Raw genomic sequence first — 14330 nt, forward strand, 5'->3', positions numbered from 1 at the left:
CTCATGATCCACCAGTCTCGGCCTCCCAAAGTGCTGGGATTACAGGCATGAGCCACCGCACCCAGCCTTTTGTTGTTGTTGTTGTTGTTGTTTTTGAGAAGGTCTCCTCTATCGCCCAGGCTGGAGTGCAGTGGCACCATCATAGCTCACTGCAACCTCAAACTCCTGGGCTCAAGCAATCCTCCTGCCTCAGCCTCCCAAGTAGCTAGGACTACAGGTGTACACCACTATGACCAGCTGATTTTTTTTTTTAATTATGTAGAGTCAGGGGTCTCACTGTGTTGCCCAGGCTGGTTTCAAACTCCTAGCCTCAAGTGTTCTTCCAGCAGCCTCCCAAAGCCCTGGGCTTATAGGCATGAGTGCTGAGATTACACTACACTTGGACAGGTTTTGCATTTCAATAAGTCTTCATACTCATGGCAGGGCAGAAAGCAGGGCCGGGACTAAGGTGAGGCAAGCAAAGGCCCAGGGTGCAAAACGTAAGGAGGCACCTAACCTCAAGCTCATGCAAGTGCAGGGCTGGCGCTTGAGAGTGAACTCCTCCTGTCCTGGCCCCAGCAGAAAGCTACTCTTCTACCTATAGCTGCCCCAGAGCTCTGTATCCCAACAGTCCTAATCCTGAGGCTGAGACCAGGCAGCTAGCATGGTGAGTGTGCATAGCTCCTTTCCTGGAAAAGGGCCTCCCTCAACCTATCTCACCCCAATACCCCTTCTGCTAACATCCTGTGATCCAGGATAGACAGTTTGTGCTGAAATGCCACCTCTCCTCTGGCCAAGCCCCTCATTAGGGCTCAGGGTGAAGAAAACAAAGGAAGGGGAGGGTTCCTTCCCCCCCAGCACCTCCCTTTCTTTTCCTGCAATCCTTGCAAGAGCAGCTCATTCCCTCCCCACACCCTCTTGGGAATTGACGGCTCACATGGCTCAAAAGTTCTTCCTTATAAGGATGGCTTTGTGAGTGACAAGGTTTTATATCAGCTCCTTCTTTCCTCCCCTGATTTAGACACAAGTCTGTATTAAAGAATGTTTGGCGAGAACAGTAATTATATTGCTTTGGAGTAACTGCTAACAAAGTATTTCCAGATAAAAATCCCTCAGGGTCTACTTTAAAGAAGAGATAAGACTTATTTGCAATTAGCACAAGCTATTTACATACAAACTGTTGCACTGAAGTCTAAAAAACACTCTCATTTTTAAGTAGGTTAAACAAAAGCCTTCTAATGTTGTTTTCTTGGTTCTTTGGCTAAACAACCCTTTCATCCAAAATTTTGGTACAAGCAAACTCAGCTCAGTCCAGATACATCCTTTCTGGATATTGATTTGTGGGGTACAAATGGATGAGTTCGGACAGGGCTATGAGTGCCCTACTTCCTGAGGACCCCTGGTGTGTCCATCCTGAACAGGCATTCCCGCTACTCTCAGCCCCTTTTCAGAGCCTGGCACCAGGCATCAACCAACCCATAGACATCCCCAAATGCCCTGAGCAAGGGTAACATAAGGGAGTTTCAGGGAACAGATAGGGCCATCTTAGCCTTGGACAAAGGGAGTAAATAGAGTCTCTAGGAAAGGAGGTTTTGGACAGAAGGGCCTGGAGAGAAAAGTACACTTTGTCCTAAATTCACAAGGTAGAAGGGGCAGTTTTGATAGGAGCACCTGAATGGTGGTGTGGGAGAGGTTGCTTATGAACTGGAGGGAAGATGGGTCTGTACTTCCAGCCTAGTGGCCTCAATGTGCCTTTTCTTCTAGAGTTTCCAACCGAATGCAGAAAAAAAAAATATTTTATCAGTGATTTGAGAAGCCTTGGTGCTGAGGCCTCAGCCACCAGCCCCCTGCTGGACAGGGACTGCTGGTGGCTGACCATGGCAGGAAGTGGCCAGAGGAGAAGGGTAGATATTGATAAGGTCTGGGAAACCATCTAGGAAAAGGAGAGGGAAGAGAGCCAAGAGGATCAAAGAGAAAGCCAACAGAAGGCAGGGTTTAAAAAAATAAATATGGTCATCATCATAATAGCTAATATTTATATAACGCTCACTGTGTTCGAGACACATGTTAAGTGCTTACACATATTATGTCCATCAAATCCTCATAAACGCCTATGTGGCAGATACCATTATTATCCCCATTTTACAGATGAAGGAGCCAAAGCACAGAGAGCTTAAGTAACTTGCCCGAAGTCACACAGCAAGCAGCTAGCGCAGGAAGCTCAAGAGTGGGCTTTTCATCAAACGATATGTTCAACGGAAGCTCCATATTTAAAACAGACCAAAGAGTAGTTGCTCTGACTGGTTGGAGGACCAGGGTGGAAATCCCAGGCCACTCAGTGGTGGGTAAGTGTGGGTGGAGACATGTTATTTGCCAGGTTGAAGACTGCTGAATAGGGCATGTAACTGAGGGCCAAAGGGAGGGGGACAGGACAATGCCTGCAAGAGAAGGATCTTGTTTCCCACTTCCCAGGAATGGGAGGGGCTTCCCATGGCCTGCAGAGTACTGGGGAGGAGAGAGAGCAAGGAGCCAGGCATGAGGCTGCAGGTGGTGGGGAGGATAGGGGGAGCTGTAGGGAGAAAAGTACTGGCTGGGAGGCACCCGAGAGTGTCTGGGAGTGAGATGAGGACAGATTCCACTCCTCCTTAACCTGGGGGGTCATTATGGTGACAGGAAGTCACAGGGCACGTACCTGGATGTTTTCTGAGAACCTTTCTCCTGGGTGCTGCAATGGGAAAGGGGCGGGAGCAGAGTCTAGGAAGATTGAATATCTTTTCATGTGTTGAGTGGACACAAAATCCAAGGAAAGAGAGCTGCTCTGCTCGATCCTCTCCCTTCACCCCAAAAGCAGCCCAGACCTTTCCTCCCAGGATCAACCTCCATTGTAAATGTTAACAGATTAAACAGACCAACGGATAATAGAGGGAGGTAGGAACTTGAAATAGAGACTTGTGGCATTTTAGAGCTGGAAGGAACTTAGGCTACCATCCACACCGGCAGAGCCAGGGAAGAGAAATGTCATGCCACATTCACAGGACTGGCCAGGGGAGGTCATGGATCAAACGAGACATAGAGAGAAAGGTATGGAAAACTCCAGACTTGGGTTCATCTCACTTGAACGAAAACTAAGAATCTAAACATTCATTAACCTAATGTAAACTATGGGCTTTATTTAATGCATCAATATTGGCCCATTAATTATAACAAATGCACCACATGCAAGATGTTAATAATAGGACAAACTGGTGTGGAGATGAGAGGGTAAATGGAAATCTTTGTATTTTATGCTTATTTTTCTGTAAACCTAAAACTGCCCTACAAAATAAAATATATTACTTTTTTTTTCAAAGTTCATTAATGTGGGTTCTGTTTGCAGTTTTTCATTCACTGAGCCCACACTTTTTGGAGGGCAGATTCTAGACAATGCAAAAAGCGTGTGAGTATGGGCTCTTATAAGGGAGTAGAAAATCAACCACCCATTGAAAATCAAGTTCCTTCTCTTTTACAGAGAATCCGAGTAGCCCTCCAGTTCAAACACTCATTTGAAGCTGATCAAAAATGGGAACTTTCGACCGGGCGTGGTGACTCACACCTGTAATCCCAGCACTTTGGGATTAAGCTGGGAGGATAACTTGAGCTCAAGAGTTTGAGACCAGCCTGGGCAATATAAAAAAATCCTGTCTCTACAAAAAATTTTAAAAAAAAATCAACCAGGCATGGTGGCCCGCACCTGTGGTCCCAGCTACTTGGAAGGCTGAGGTGAAAGGATGGCTTGCACCGGAGGTTGAGGCTGCAGTGAGCCATGATTGTGCCACTGCACTCCAGCCAAAAAAGCAAAAAAAAAAAAAATTCCACTTTACAATTCATACCTAAAGTTCAGGAAATAGGTCAGTTAGATGATTGGTCCACAGTCATAGAACAGATTCTTTAAGAGATAAAGACATACAAGAAAGAAATAGATAAGAGACAAGAAGGGGGGGAAGAAAAGGGTGAAAGGGGCAGAAAGGGAAGAGGAAAATAAGAGAAAAAGGAGAGAGAACAAGGCAAGTTGGTGAGAGCTAGATAGATAACTGATAGTGCCTCTTGTTTTGGACAAAGACAGAGGGCTGGCAAGGCTTCCTCCGACATGCCCTGGGTACGCACCAAAATAAATACCCAGCACGCGTAAGGTGTAGTTAGCAATGCAGTTCATTTTTATTAGTTATAAATAAAGTACAAAAAATCCACCAAAAGTGAATCTAAGCATTTACACAATTCCTAATGTCTCCGCCTTTTCATTGATGCACTATTGCTTTAATATTCATAATAAATATTCTTCTAGCTTTCTGCTATAAAATAGTCTATGTAGCAAAATGTTGCACAGCACAACAGAACAGAACAGCAGGAGGATTACAAAAAAGGACAATCAACGCTGAGGATAATCCTTTCACTTGCCAGGGGCAACCAAATTACCCCCTCGAGGGCTGGTGCAGCTGGCTCCATGGCTGAGAAATTAGCCGCATCCGAGGCCAGGGGTGGAGTGGGGGGAGGGGCTCAAGGGTGAGGGCACAGGCCAACCAGGGCAAAGGGCCCCTTTCCACTCTGACCCTGCAGAGCAGCATAACGCATGCCCATCCAGGAGCCCTGCCAAAGACGTGGTGTCTGCCAGGCCCAGCAGTGTGGTGGTCGTGCCCCCTCCAGTGTGGTGGGGGACTCCATGGGCTGTCTCCAGCGAAAGCAAGGCTCCAGGCTGGAGGCAGAAGGGGAAGCTAGGCAGGAAGCCCAGAGAGGGGCACCCATTGCCCAGCTGGGGCAGAGTTGAGGCTTTAGGGACCATACACAGCCCAGTGCTCACACAGCCTCGCTGGGCAGTATGGCGAATCTCGGTCTCCACTTCCTCCCTCCACATCAGCACCTTCCCCATGGGGCCTCATCCCCACCAGGTAAAGGCAGTGATGTAAAGAGGCAAGAAGGAGGATAAGCTGGGAAGGAGGGGAAGGGGAAGAAGCAGGAGGAAAGCAGACAGTCCAGGTCCCAGCCAGCTCAGGGGGCTACTCTCAGGGGCGTGAAATCCCTCTCTCTCCTTTTGGCTCAGAGGCATCAGGCTCACAGCTGTGCCAGCCTTTGACAATGACTTCCCCATGTCCTCCCCCACTATTCCTCTACAGGGGCAGGGGGACTGGAGGCCCACTTCCAGTCCTCTGTAGAAGCTCCTCCTGCCCACAGCCCCCAGGGAGCAAAAGCAGAGAGAGACAGACAGAGGAGATGCCAGGAGCAGAGACCTTGATTCCACAATCTATGTCCCAATCTGTTTTCCGTGGGCAGCATTTCAACAATGAAGACTCTGGGAGATGATAGGATGGGGGTGCCAATCCCAAACCCATAGTTTGGGGCTCTTTCTGCCTACCCCATCCCTATCTCTAATAAGACATGGATTTCAGCTCACTCGCCAAATGACTGCCCAAGCCTTGTGAAAGGGCACGTCCCATACGTGTCCACCTAATTCACCTCCCTGTCACCCACAGGATGCCACATCTTATAGGACAAAAACCCTCCCGAAAGTCAACTCTGAGCAAGCTCAGATAAATCCTCAGCTCACTCTCTCTATTCTTCTCTTCTTCTTTCCTCTCCTTTTCTCCTCCCAATCTTCTCCCTCTTTCCCTCTTTTTTTCTTTTTTTTTAGACTGAGTTTTGTTCTTATCACCCAGGCTAGAGTGCAGTGGTACACGCTCCCGGCTCACTGCAACCTCTGTCTCCTGGGTTCAAGCCATTCTCCTGCCTCAGCCTCCCGAGTAGCTGGGATTATAGGCGCCTACCACCACGCCCAGCTAATTTTTGTATTTTTAGTAAAGACGGGGTTTCACCATGTTGGCCAGGCTGGTCTCAAACTCCTGACCTCAAGTGATCTGCCCACCTCGGCCTCACAAAGTGCTGGGATTACAGGTGTGAGCCACCATGCCCGGCCTTTCCTCCCTCTTTCTTCTCTCCTGAGAAGGTGAGACAGCACAGCACGGTGGTTTCCCACGGGATCTGTGTCACATTCTACTTGAATCTAAAGGACCCTAAAGATCTCCCAGTTCTCCTCACTCACCCCATCCAGAAAACTGAGACTCAAGGGCCAAGGGACTTGCTCAGGGTCACTGGGACGTCTGTCATGAAGCAGATTTGAAAACCTGAGCCTGCCGGCTCCCCAGTCCGGGGCTCCTTCTAAGAAGTCAGGCTTTTTGGCTCTCTGATGTTCCTCTTGTAATGTCTGGAAGGCTCCAATTCTGGAGTTGGAGGCCAGGTGGAGACAGTGACCCCTAGTGCCCCACGACTTTCCTCAGAGGATAGCAGCTGGGTGGGCTGAGGTTGTGGGAGGAGCGAGGGAGGAGGAAAGGCAGGTTCCTGATGGAGAGGCAGGGTTGTGGGGGCGGGGAGGGTGCCAAGGGTAGCAAGTGAAAGGATCACCCCAGTCTGCTGACAAGTGCAAATTATATTTATATATGTGCTAAATACAGTCACTATATTGGAGTTTTTCACTAGATCACAGCATACAGAATCAAAGGTTTGCATTTCGTATGGAATGTATCCAAAGAGGCCAGCACCACGGTAGGACAGCTTGCAATCACACACCCTGATAGTTTGGACGAAATAAAGTTTGCAGAATTTTATTTAAATTTTTTTTTTGTATTCGTAGTTGTTTGTCATCGTACCAATGCATGCAAAGCATTCCACTCCCAGAAACAACGCCAAAATGAGGTAATAGGAGTAATAAAAAAAATTAGTATCCTTTCTAAATAAATAAATTATAATTAAAAATGCAAAACAACTATAAAAATAATTAAATAAGAACCCACGATATCTACAAGTTAGTCATAAATTATGATTGTTAAATATAAGGCATTTAAACTCACAAAACCCTGTAAACTAGCAACGTGCCATGTTTTTTGTTTTTTGTGTTTTTTTTTTTCATTTTTGTTTTTCTATCAGCTGAAATCGCTCTAGCATTTGCTCTACGCGCGCAGGAGATGAAACACAAGGGGGCCTGACAGACGTTGCTACAGCCCCACGCAGGGAGTGTTTGTCCCGCCGGCAGGCGGGGGGCTTAGGGGATTTCTTTAGGAAAAAAAGAAAAAAAGTCTGGTGCTTTTTTCTTCACCATTGAAAAAACTGTGCTTGTTCATTAGGCTTAAAGAGTTAAGAATACTTGCACGGAGCCTGGGAACATTTGCAGAAGAGGAGCTTGAGTCCTGCCACAGGTGGTGGCCAAGGGCGACGGGGGCCGAAGGGGGTCCTGGCCAGGTGGAGGGGCAGCCCCTGCTCACCCTCTGCTTGCACCCAACCAGGCTTGTGGTGTTGGGTTGATTGATTGGCGTCCTCGGTGGACCCGCGGCGGCACAGCTGCTGCAGCGGATAGGACGCCCAACTTAAACCCTGGGGCTACTCTCACCCCAGAAGGCACTCATGCGTCTCAGTCAAGAAAGGGTCTGAGTCCCTTGAGTTGAGCAGGAGGAGGACTTACCAGTGGTCTCCCCTCCTGGAGGTGGTGGATGTGAGATGCTGAGGCCTGACCCTGCCTCTTTTCCACTCTTCCCAGACTCCCTGACCAGTGCCGGGAGCAGAAGCACAGACCCTGGCCCTCTCTTGTCCCCCAAACAGCTGCCTGGCTAAAGAAGTGGGAGCTGCAGGGTTCTGAGTGCCCCATCACCTCCTGTCCCCATCTGCAGGGGAAGGAGGGGGGGCTTCAGGGTCTACCCCCAAAGTAAGCAGCTTCCCTCTCCCCTCTGGTGGTCCCCTCCCCAGTCCCTAATATTAGCCTGGGGCAGAGAACTGGGAGGGGGAAGGGGACCAGGGCCCACTGTCTCACTCAGCACGTGTGCCCCCAGCCCAGTCTGAAACAGAGTGTGTGCCCACAGAAAGTCCTTTTCAACAGCTAGGTGGGCACACAGCTCTGCCGCCTTGAAGATGTGTTGATGTTAGGGAGGATTACAAAGTGTGAGTGTCAGAAGGAAATTAGCAAGCATCCAATCCAACCTCCTTAGGTTGTAACTGAGGAAACTGAGGCCCAGAGAGACAAAGGGAAGTTTCTAGCGTTGCCCACTTTGTCAGTGAAGAGCCCAGACTGGAACCTGGGACACCAGCTCTAGTTCTATCCTGGCCTCCCCACTGACTCCCTCCCACTTGCCAGCCTTTCAGGCCAGTCTCAGCAGAAAGAATGAAAGACTGAGACTAAGAGAGGAGTGACCTTCCTAGACCACCCTAGCTACCTCCAGGCCAAAGCTATCTTCCGCTGAATTCTTGGTCTTCACCCAGCCATTGGAGAGAATGGGGCAGAATTCTCAACTTCCTGTGGCTACCAGTAACTAGCTTTCCCCCAAAATCCTGACTCAGATGTACTTTCCCCACTGGGGAGATCTCCAGCCTTTAGCCCTGGAGACATTTTCATACACTGGAACTACAGAGTTGGACACTGTGATATTCATTGCTGCTAACCCTGTCAGGTTATTCACCATTTTTGCAGCATTGGATGTGTCTCGTCTCCTCAAAGCTATTGTCCCTCCCAGCGCCTGCACCGGTAGGCACTCAATAAAGATTTTATAGAACACCAGGATATTAGTACTGGGAGAAATCTCCTGCCAGGAGCCACTTCCCCCACTTTCTGCCTGCAGGTGGCCAGAGCAGCTATTCCCACATGAACCAGTTGTGCTAGAAGCTCGTCCTCAAGCCAAAATCGGCCGGCCTGTTACTTTTACCCATTGGTCCTGGTTTTACCCTTGTAGCAGCAATACAGACTCAAATTTCCTTCACTGTATGGAATTTCTTCAAATATGTGACAAGTATCCTGTCCCCCTCACCCCGGTCTTATTGATATGAGGGCATTGAGACTGGGTTACGGATGGAGGGAGGGGAAGGCTTAGAGAGCAGTGCAAATGGGGGAACGATGGGGGGTGGGGCACAAAGGAAGGTGGCGAATTCCGGCTAATCTGGTGTCTTCCACATAGGGAGAAAGAAAGTTGGGTTTGAGTTGGAATTTGGTGGATTTTCCCATCTCCATTCTTCTGTCCTCTTATCTCTCTGCTCCCTTTGGGGGTCAGGAAAATTGTGAGGTGGTGCAGAAAGACATACTGTATCAGGTCTGTGTCTCCCAGCACCCCCATCTCGACACCCCAAGAGGTTCTCAGAAGATAGCATAGAACACGCTGGACAGAGAATATGAATCCTCACACCATCTAGGTGAGGTAGCAGGACCGGAAATGGGGCTGCACTGTTCTCTCTCCCCACTCAAAGGAGAAGGAAACTGAGGCACAGAGAAAGAAAGAGACTTGCCCAAGGTTATCAAAGAGTCAGAGAAGGAGCCAGAGACCAGGGACACGGGCACTCCCAAACCAAGCTGAGGGGCCTCCCAAACCTAGCTGATGTGACATCAGAGCCAGGGCCATCTCTGAGGGACTGTGTCAGGACTGGAGACATCCCGGGGGATGCTCAGCTTCCTCCTCAAGGTCCGCGGTATTCACCCCAGCCCTGAGTGCTGGCTGAGAGCACTGTGGCCAAGACCAAGCGGCCATCACCTATGCTGTCTTATCTGCATCATCTGGTTAATTTTTTGCATAGGGAGGCAGTGGCTACGTTGCCTCTTTGTGACAGGCAAGAGCACAGCCTAAAGGAAGGAGTTGGAGTGACCATGGGTCTCTCGGCTCCCAGGAACACAGCGGGTACCTGTAGCTGAGGGCCGAGCCCTCCCTGGTTTAGTGTGGAACTGGGGGGATATAGCTGGGGCCATGCAGTTGAGCCCTGGGCCTGGGGAGCCCCGCTTAGATGGACTCTCCCTTCACCTGCTGGAGCTCTGCTGCCTTCCTCACCTCGGCTGAACCCTCAGAGGCCGGAATAAGACCCCATCAGCTCCTTTTCCAGCTCTCCCTCTCCCAGACCCCCTTCCACACTCCGTGCACTGTAAACATGAGAAAAACAAAAGCCAAGGTAAAAACAAAAACAAAAACAAAACGAGAACCACCATCCCCCCACCGCCTCCCAAATTGGGTGAAAAACAAAATCCTTTTTCACCGTAAACAGAATTTGGCTTTTTTTTTCTTCCACCTTTGATTCCTTTTTCCTTTTCTCTCATAAAGACGGGAAGATTGGGGCTGTCGTTGGTTCGGTCAGGCACCAAAACAAGAAACTCAATGAGAAATATTTGGTGCGAATTCGGTAATAGCGACATGTCCACCACGAGATGACTAGAGCACCACACACAACATTTTTCTTAAGCTAACATGCTCCGGCTGCCATCCACAGAAATAGCTAGAGACCCCTACATGGTTCCTACGGGTCGAGAGGTATATATACAATCCTTCAGAGGACAGGATTGAGGGGCCCGTCTGTCAGCTAGTGCCTTCAGGATCCCACCTGGGTTCTCCGCAGCCTGGGCCCCTCCTTCCCGCCCTTGCGCTGGGCACGGCCAGCTCCCTCTCTCCTGCTCAGCCAGGCGGATGGGGAGAGTCGCCATTCTGGAAAGGCGGGTCCTCCCCCACCCCCTCCTCTCCCTCGACACCGATACCACCAACTCCTCTTTCCACAAAATGTGCTTGCAGGCTTTTCCTCTACGTCAAATGGCTCAGAAGGCAAAGTTTGGCTGCAAGGGCTATGGCCGTGGGGGGACCTGGTGAAGGAAATGGGGTGTCCACTGGCTAATTCCTCCCTCAGCTGTCGGCTCCCAGTTGTGTCTCAATGTCCACTCGGCAGATGGGGCATTTCTTGCTCATGGCGAGCCACTGGTCCACGCACAGTTGGTGAAAGAGATGCATACAGGGTAGGCGTCTGGAAGAGAGGAGGGAGAGTCAGGGGCCCAGCAGGAGCTGAGGGATACTGAGTGGACCAGGAGACACACACCTAGGACCCCTGGGGAACTGCCCGGCTATGGAGGGAGGCTGTGGCTGAGATGAGAAACCATGAAGCCTCCGCCAGGAAGCGCTTTCAGATCAGCCTGAAACAAAGCCACAACTTTGCCTTAGACTCATTCAGACCGAACGCCACACTGTTCTCTTACACTTTTCATCCTCGCGTCCATATCCGGGCATCACGCATCTAGAACATTTCATACCCCACCCTCCCAGAACAACCATGAAGCACATTATAGCACACTTGGCACACACGTGCACAAGCAAACAAGCACCCCAACTCCCAGACACACGGCGCAGTGATTGGTCACCAACACCTGTAAGAGAGGGGAGAGGGAATCAAAATGGCGGTCTCCTACCTCACATCTTCTCCATCTTCCAGCATAGACAGACAAATTGTGCATTTCTCATCTGTGTCTGACTCCTCCCCCTCGTCCTTCTTGCCCTTGCCATCCTGGGGTCTTCGCTAAGAGAAGCAGAAAGAGGAGTATTAATTACCTGGGGCAGACTCAGCTGGTGGCTGGTGGCTTTCACCCACAGCCTGCTCTTCCCCTGGGAGTCAGGTTTTTTAAAGTTTTTGTTTGTTTGTTTTTGTTTTTGAGACGAATTCTTGCTGTGTTGCCCAAGCTGGAGTGCAATAGCGTGATCTTGGCTCACTGCAACTTCCACCTCCTGGGTTCAAGTGATTCTCCCACCTCAGCCTCCGAGTAGCTGGGATTATAGGCACTTGCCATCATGCCTGGCTAATTTTTGTATTTTTGTAGAGACAGGGTTTCACCATGTTGGTCAGGCTGGTCTTGAACTCCTGAGCTCAGGTGATCTGCTTGCCTCGGCCTCCCAAAGTGCTGAGATTACAGGTGTGAGCCACCTTGCCCGGCCATAAAGTTCTTAAGTAATACCCAGAACTCCTTCCCAGCTACTCTCCTGCAGCAAGGGGAGTAGGAAGAGGTCAAGTGGACATCATTTTTGCTGTCCCAGGCACTTTCTAGGGATACAGAGCTTAGAAAGAAATTGGGTTCCTAATGAATCGATACTTTGCAAAGCTGTGACTGTGCACAGTTTCCCTTTTTTGGTCCCTTCACACTGTCCTCTCCCCCTCAACACCCTTTACAACCTAGATTCCTGCCTTCAGGTTTCTCCCTTCACTTTCAGACCCAGCAGACTTCATTTATTCTTTCAGTCAACCACTGTTGACTCATTTATTCACTGATAACTACATGAAGACATCAACTCTTACAAACTGTAGCCATTGTTATAAACTATTTATATTGTTGGATTTATCTTTCTATCCAGAAAGTTCACTTAAGATAGGCACTATCGTAAAGCAATCATGAAACACTGTTTATACTTGTTGACTTCCGTTGTACTGTTTTTCGTTTTATGCTAATTATTTGAAAATAGTTTACCGTTACGTACAAGCCATATGTAGAATCATTATGTAGTTTACCGTTATGTAAAGTCTCAAGTTCAGATGGCATGGACTCATGGCTTACCCTTCTTTAAGTACCACCCCATACTTGGTCACTTACAAGGCGTATTAGTACTTGGTAAATATTTTGGCGAAGACGAAATCTAGTCAGTGAGTGAAATCAGCCCACCTTTCATGTTCACATCTTCACACTGTGCCATGAAACAGTCTAACAATAACCATAAGAAGAAAATTACCCATTCTGTCCCTCTCCAGAGACAGGCTGACTTCAAGGTCATTTTGCAAAGAGAAAAATCTGAAGAGTCACAAGGTGAAGACTACCTAGAGAATGACCGTGGGGCAAGGCCCGGATGCTAAGTCTCCCTTCTCTGGCCCCTGGTCCTAAACTCTGGAGATCCTGAGTCTGATTTAGTCTGGGGAATACTGTAACCTCACTGGAACACACAAGAAAATCTATTTGTTCTGCTCTCTGCCTCGCTGTGCCGTATATACTCCACTGCAAACCCTGCTAGGCTTCTGTAATAAGTTTTCCCTTATCCAGAATCCAGAAAATCAGAATTACATCCATAGTCCCATATAATTGTCATGGCTTTAGAGTATGAATAGAGTCATGATGATGTGCCTGCTTAAGAGTCCAGCTGTGTTTGCTGGAAGAGTGGCCTTCGTTTAGCTGACCCTGCTAGAAAAGGGAGGTCCAGTCAAATGTATTGGTAAGAGTCACCAATTTGCCTATTTGCCTACTTTCTACTATTTTTCGCCATCATTATTCATGATTTTCCTTTAATAATTTTAGCTTAATATTACCTTGTTATAGCTTAATATTTTAGCTTAATATTTTTATTAAGCTAAATAAAATAATTTTAGCTTAATATTTTAAATATTATTTTAAATTTTAGCTTAATATTACCTTGTTTTGCTATCTAATCTATATTTAGCTTAATATTACCTTGTTTTGCTGTCTAATCTATATATCTTCTCATTTCATTAATCTTCCCTTTTACTTTTTTTTTTTTTTTTGAGACGGCCTTGCACTCTTGCCCAGGCTGGAGTGCAGTGGTGTAATCATGGCTCACTGCAGGCTTGATCTCCCAGGCTCAAGCAATCCTCCCATCTCAGCCTCCTAAGTGGTTGGGGCTACAGGTGCACACCATCATGTTCAGCTAATTTTTCTTTTTATTGTAGAGACAGAATCTCTCTATGATGGCCGGGCTGGTCTCAAACTCCTGGGCTCAATCTATCCTCCTGCCACTGCCTCCCAAAGTGCATGAGCCAGTGTGCTCAGCCCCCTTTTAACTATGATGTTATTGATGTTAATTTTATATGTTGCTTTCATATCTCTTTCTAGTTCTTATTCTTTACATATTTTTCTATTTTGACTTGGTATTTTCTATATTTTTATTCTTACATCATTATTATTTTAAAGTCTATTTTATGGTATATGATTATGCTCTCAATTTAAATTTTTAAGGTGTTTTTTCTTCTTTATTGTCTTTTTCACTTGTGTATAATTTTTAAGGGTTTTTTCCCACATTTTATTTGGGTACTAACTTTTGTCATTTCTTATTTTTAATTCATTTTGTTCTTTTTTGTAATATTTTTATTCCCTTAATTCTTTTTATTCTTCTTTTTACTCGAGCCCTTTATCTACTTGATTGAGTCCATTTCCCCTTTTCATTCTTAGCATTGGTTCTCTTCACAATTTCCTTGTGCCTGTTGAAGTGATGGCAGGTGAGATGTGCATCCTCCATAGGAGTAAACACCCCCCCCCCCCCCCACCCCCGCCATCCGGGACACAGGTGCTGCTCCTGGACTTGAATACACCACTCATTTCCTTCTATGTTCTTCTCCAATAGCTTAAAACTCTCTCTCTCCAGAGAATGATCATTTTCCCCATGTAGATGACACCCTTAATTTCTGAAATGCTGCCATTTCCTCTATTAGCACACTAGCCAGGGTCTGATACATAGTAGGTACTCAATAACTGCGGTCGAAATCATTTATGAATAAATCCAGTGCCGTGAGAGGAGCTGCCTATACTGATTCACAGTCTTTGCCATTGACACCAC

General features: G+C 47.8%; 1 protein-coding gene across 2 annotated transcripts in view; it reads right to left on the bottom strand.

Annotated features, from left to right (window-relative positions):
• Positions 1-4149: 4149 nt before the first annotated feature.
• Positions 4150-14330, bottom strand: part of RNF165 (ring finger protein 165) — a 127206-nt gene continuing 117025 nt past the window's right edge. Inside the window, exons 7-8 of one of the 2 annotated variants that reach the window (XM_003267544.3) lie at positions 11195-11301; positions 4150-10755 (exon numbers count right to left, since the gene is read on the bottom strand). In XM_003267544.3, the coding sequence (XP_003267592.1) occupies positions 10638-10755; positions 11195-11301 (225 nt within the window). In that variant the 3' untranslated portion in view covers positions 4150-10637. The remainder of the gene's footprint in view (positions 10756-11194; positions 11302-14330) is intronic. The other variant, XM_030810497.1, reaches the window with a different exon arrangement.

The sequence above is a fragment of the Nomascus leucogenys genome, chromosome 4, assembly GCF_006542625.1.
Source record: "Nomascus leucogenys isolate Asia chromosome 4, Asia_NLE_v1, whole genome shotgun sequence".
Lineage (NCBI taxonomy): Eukaryota > Metazoa > Chordata > Mammalia > Primates > Hylobatidae > Nomascus > Nomascus leucogenys.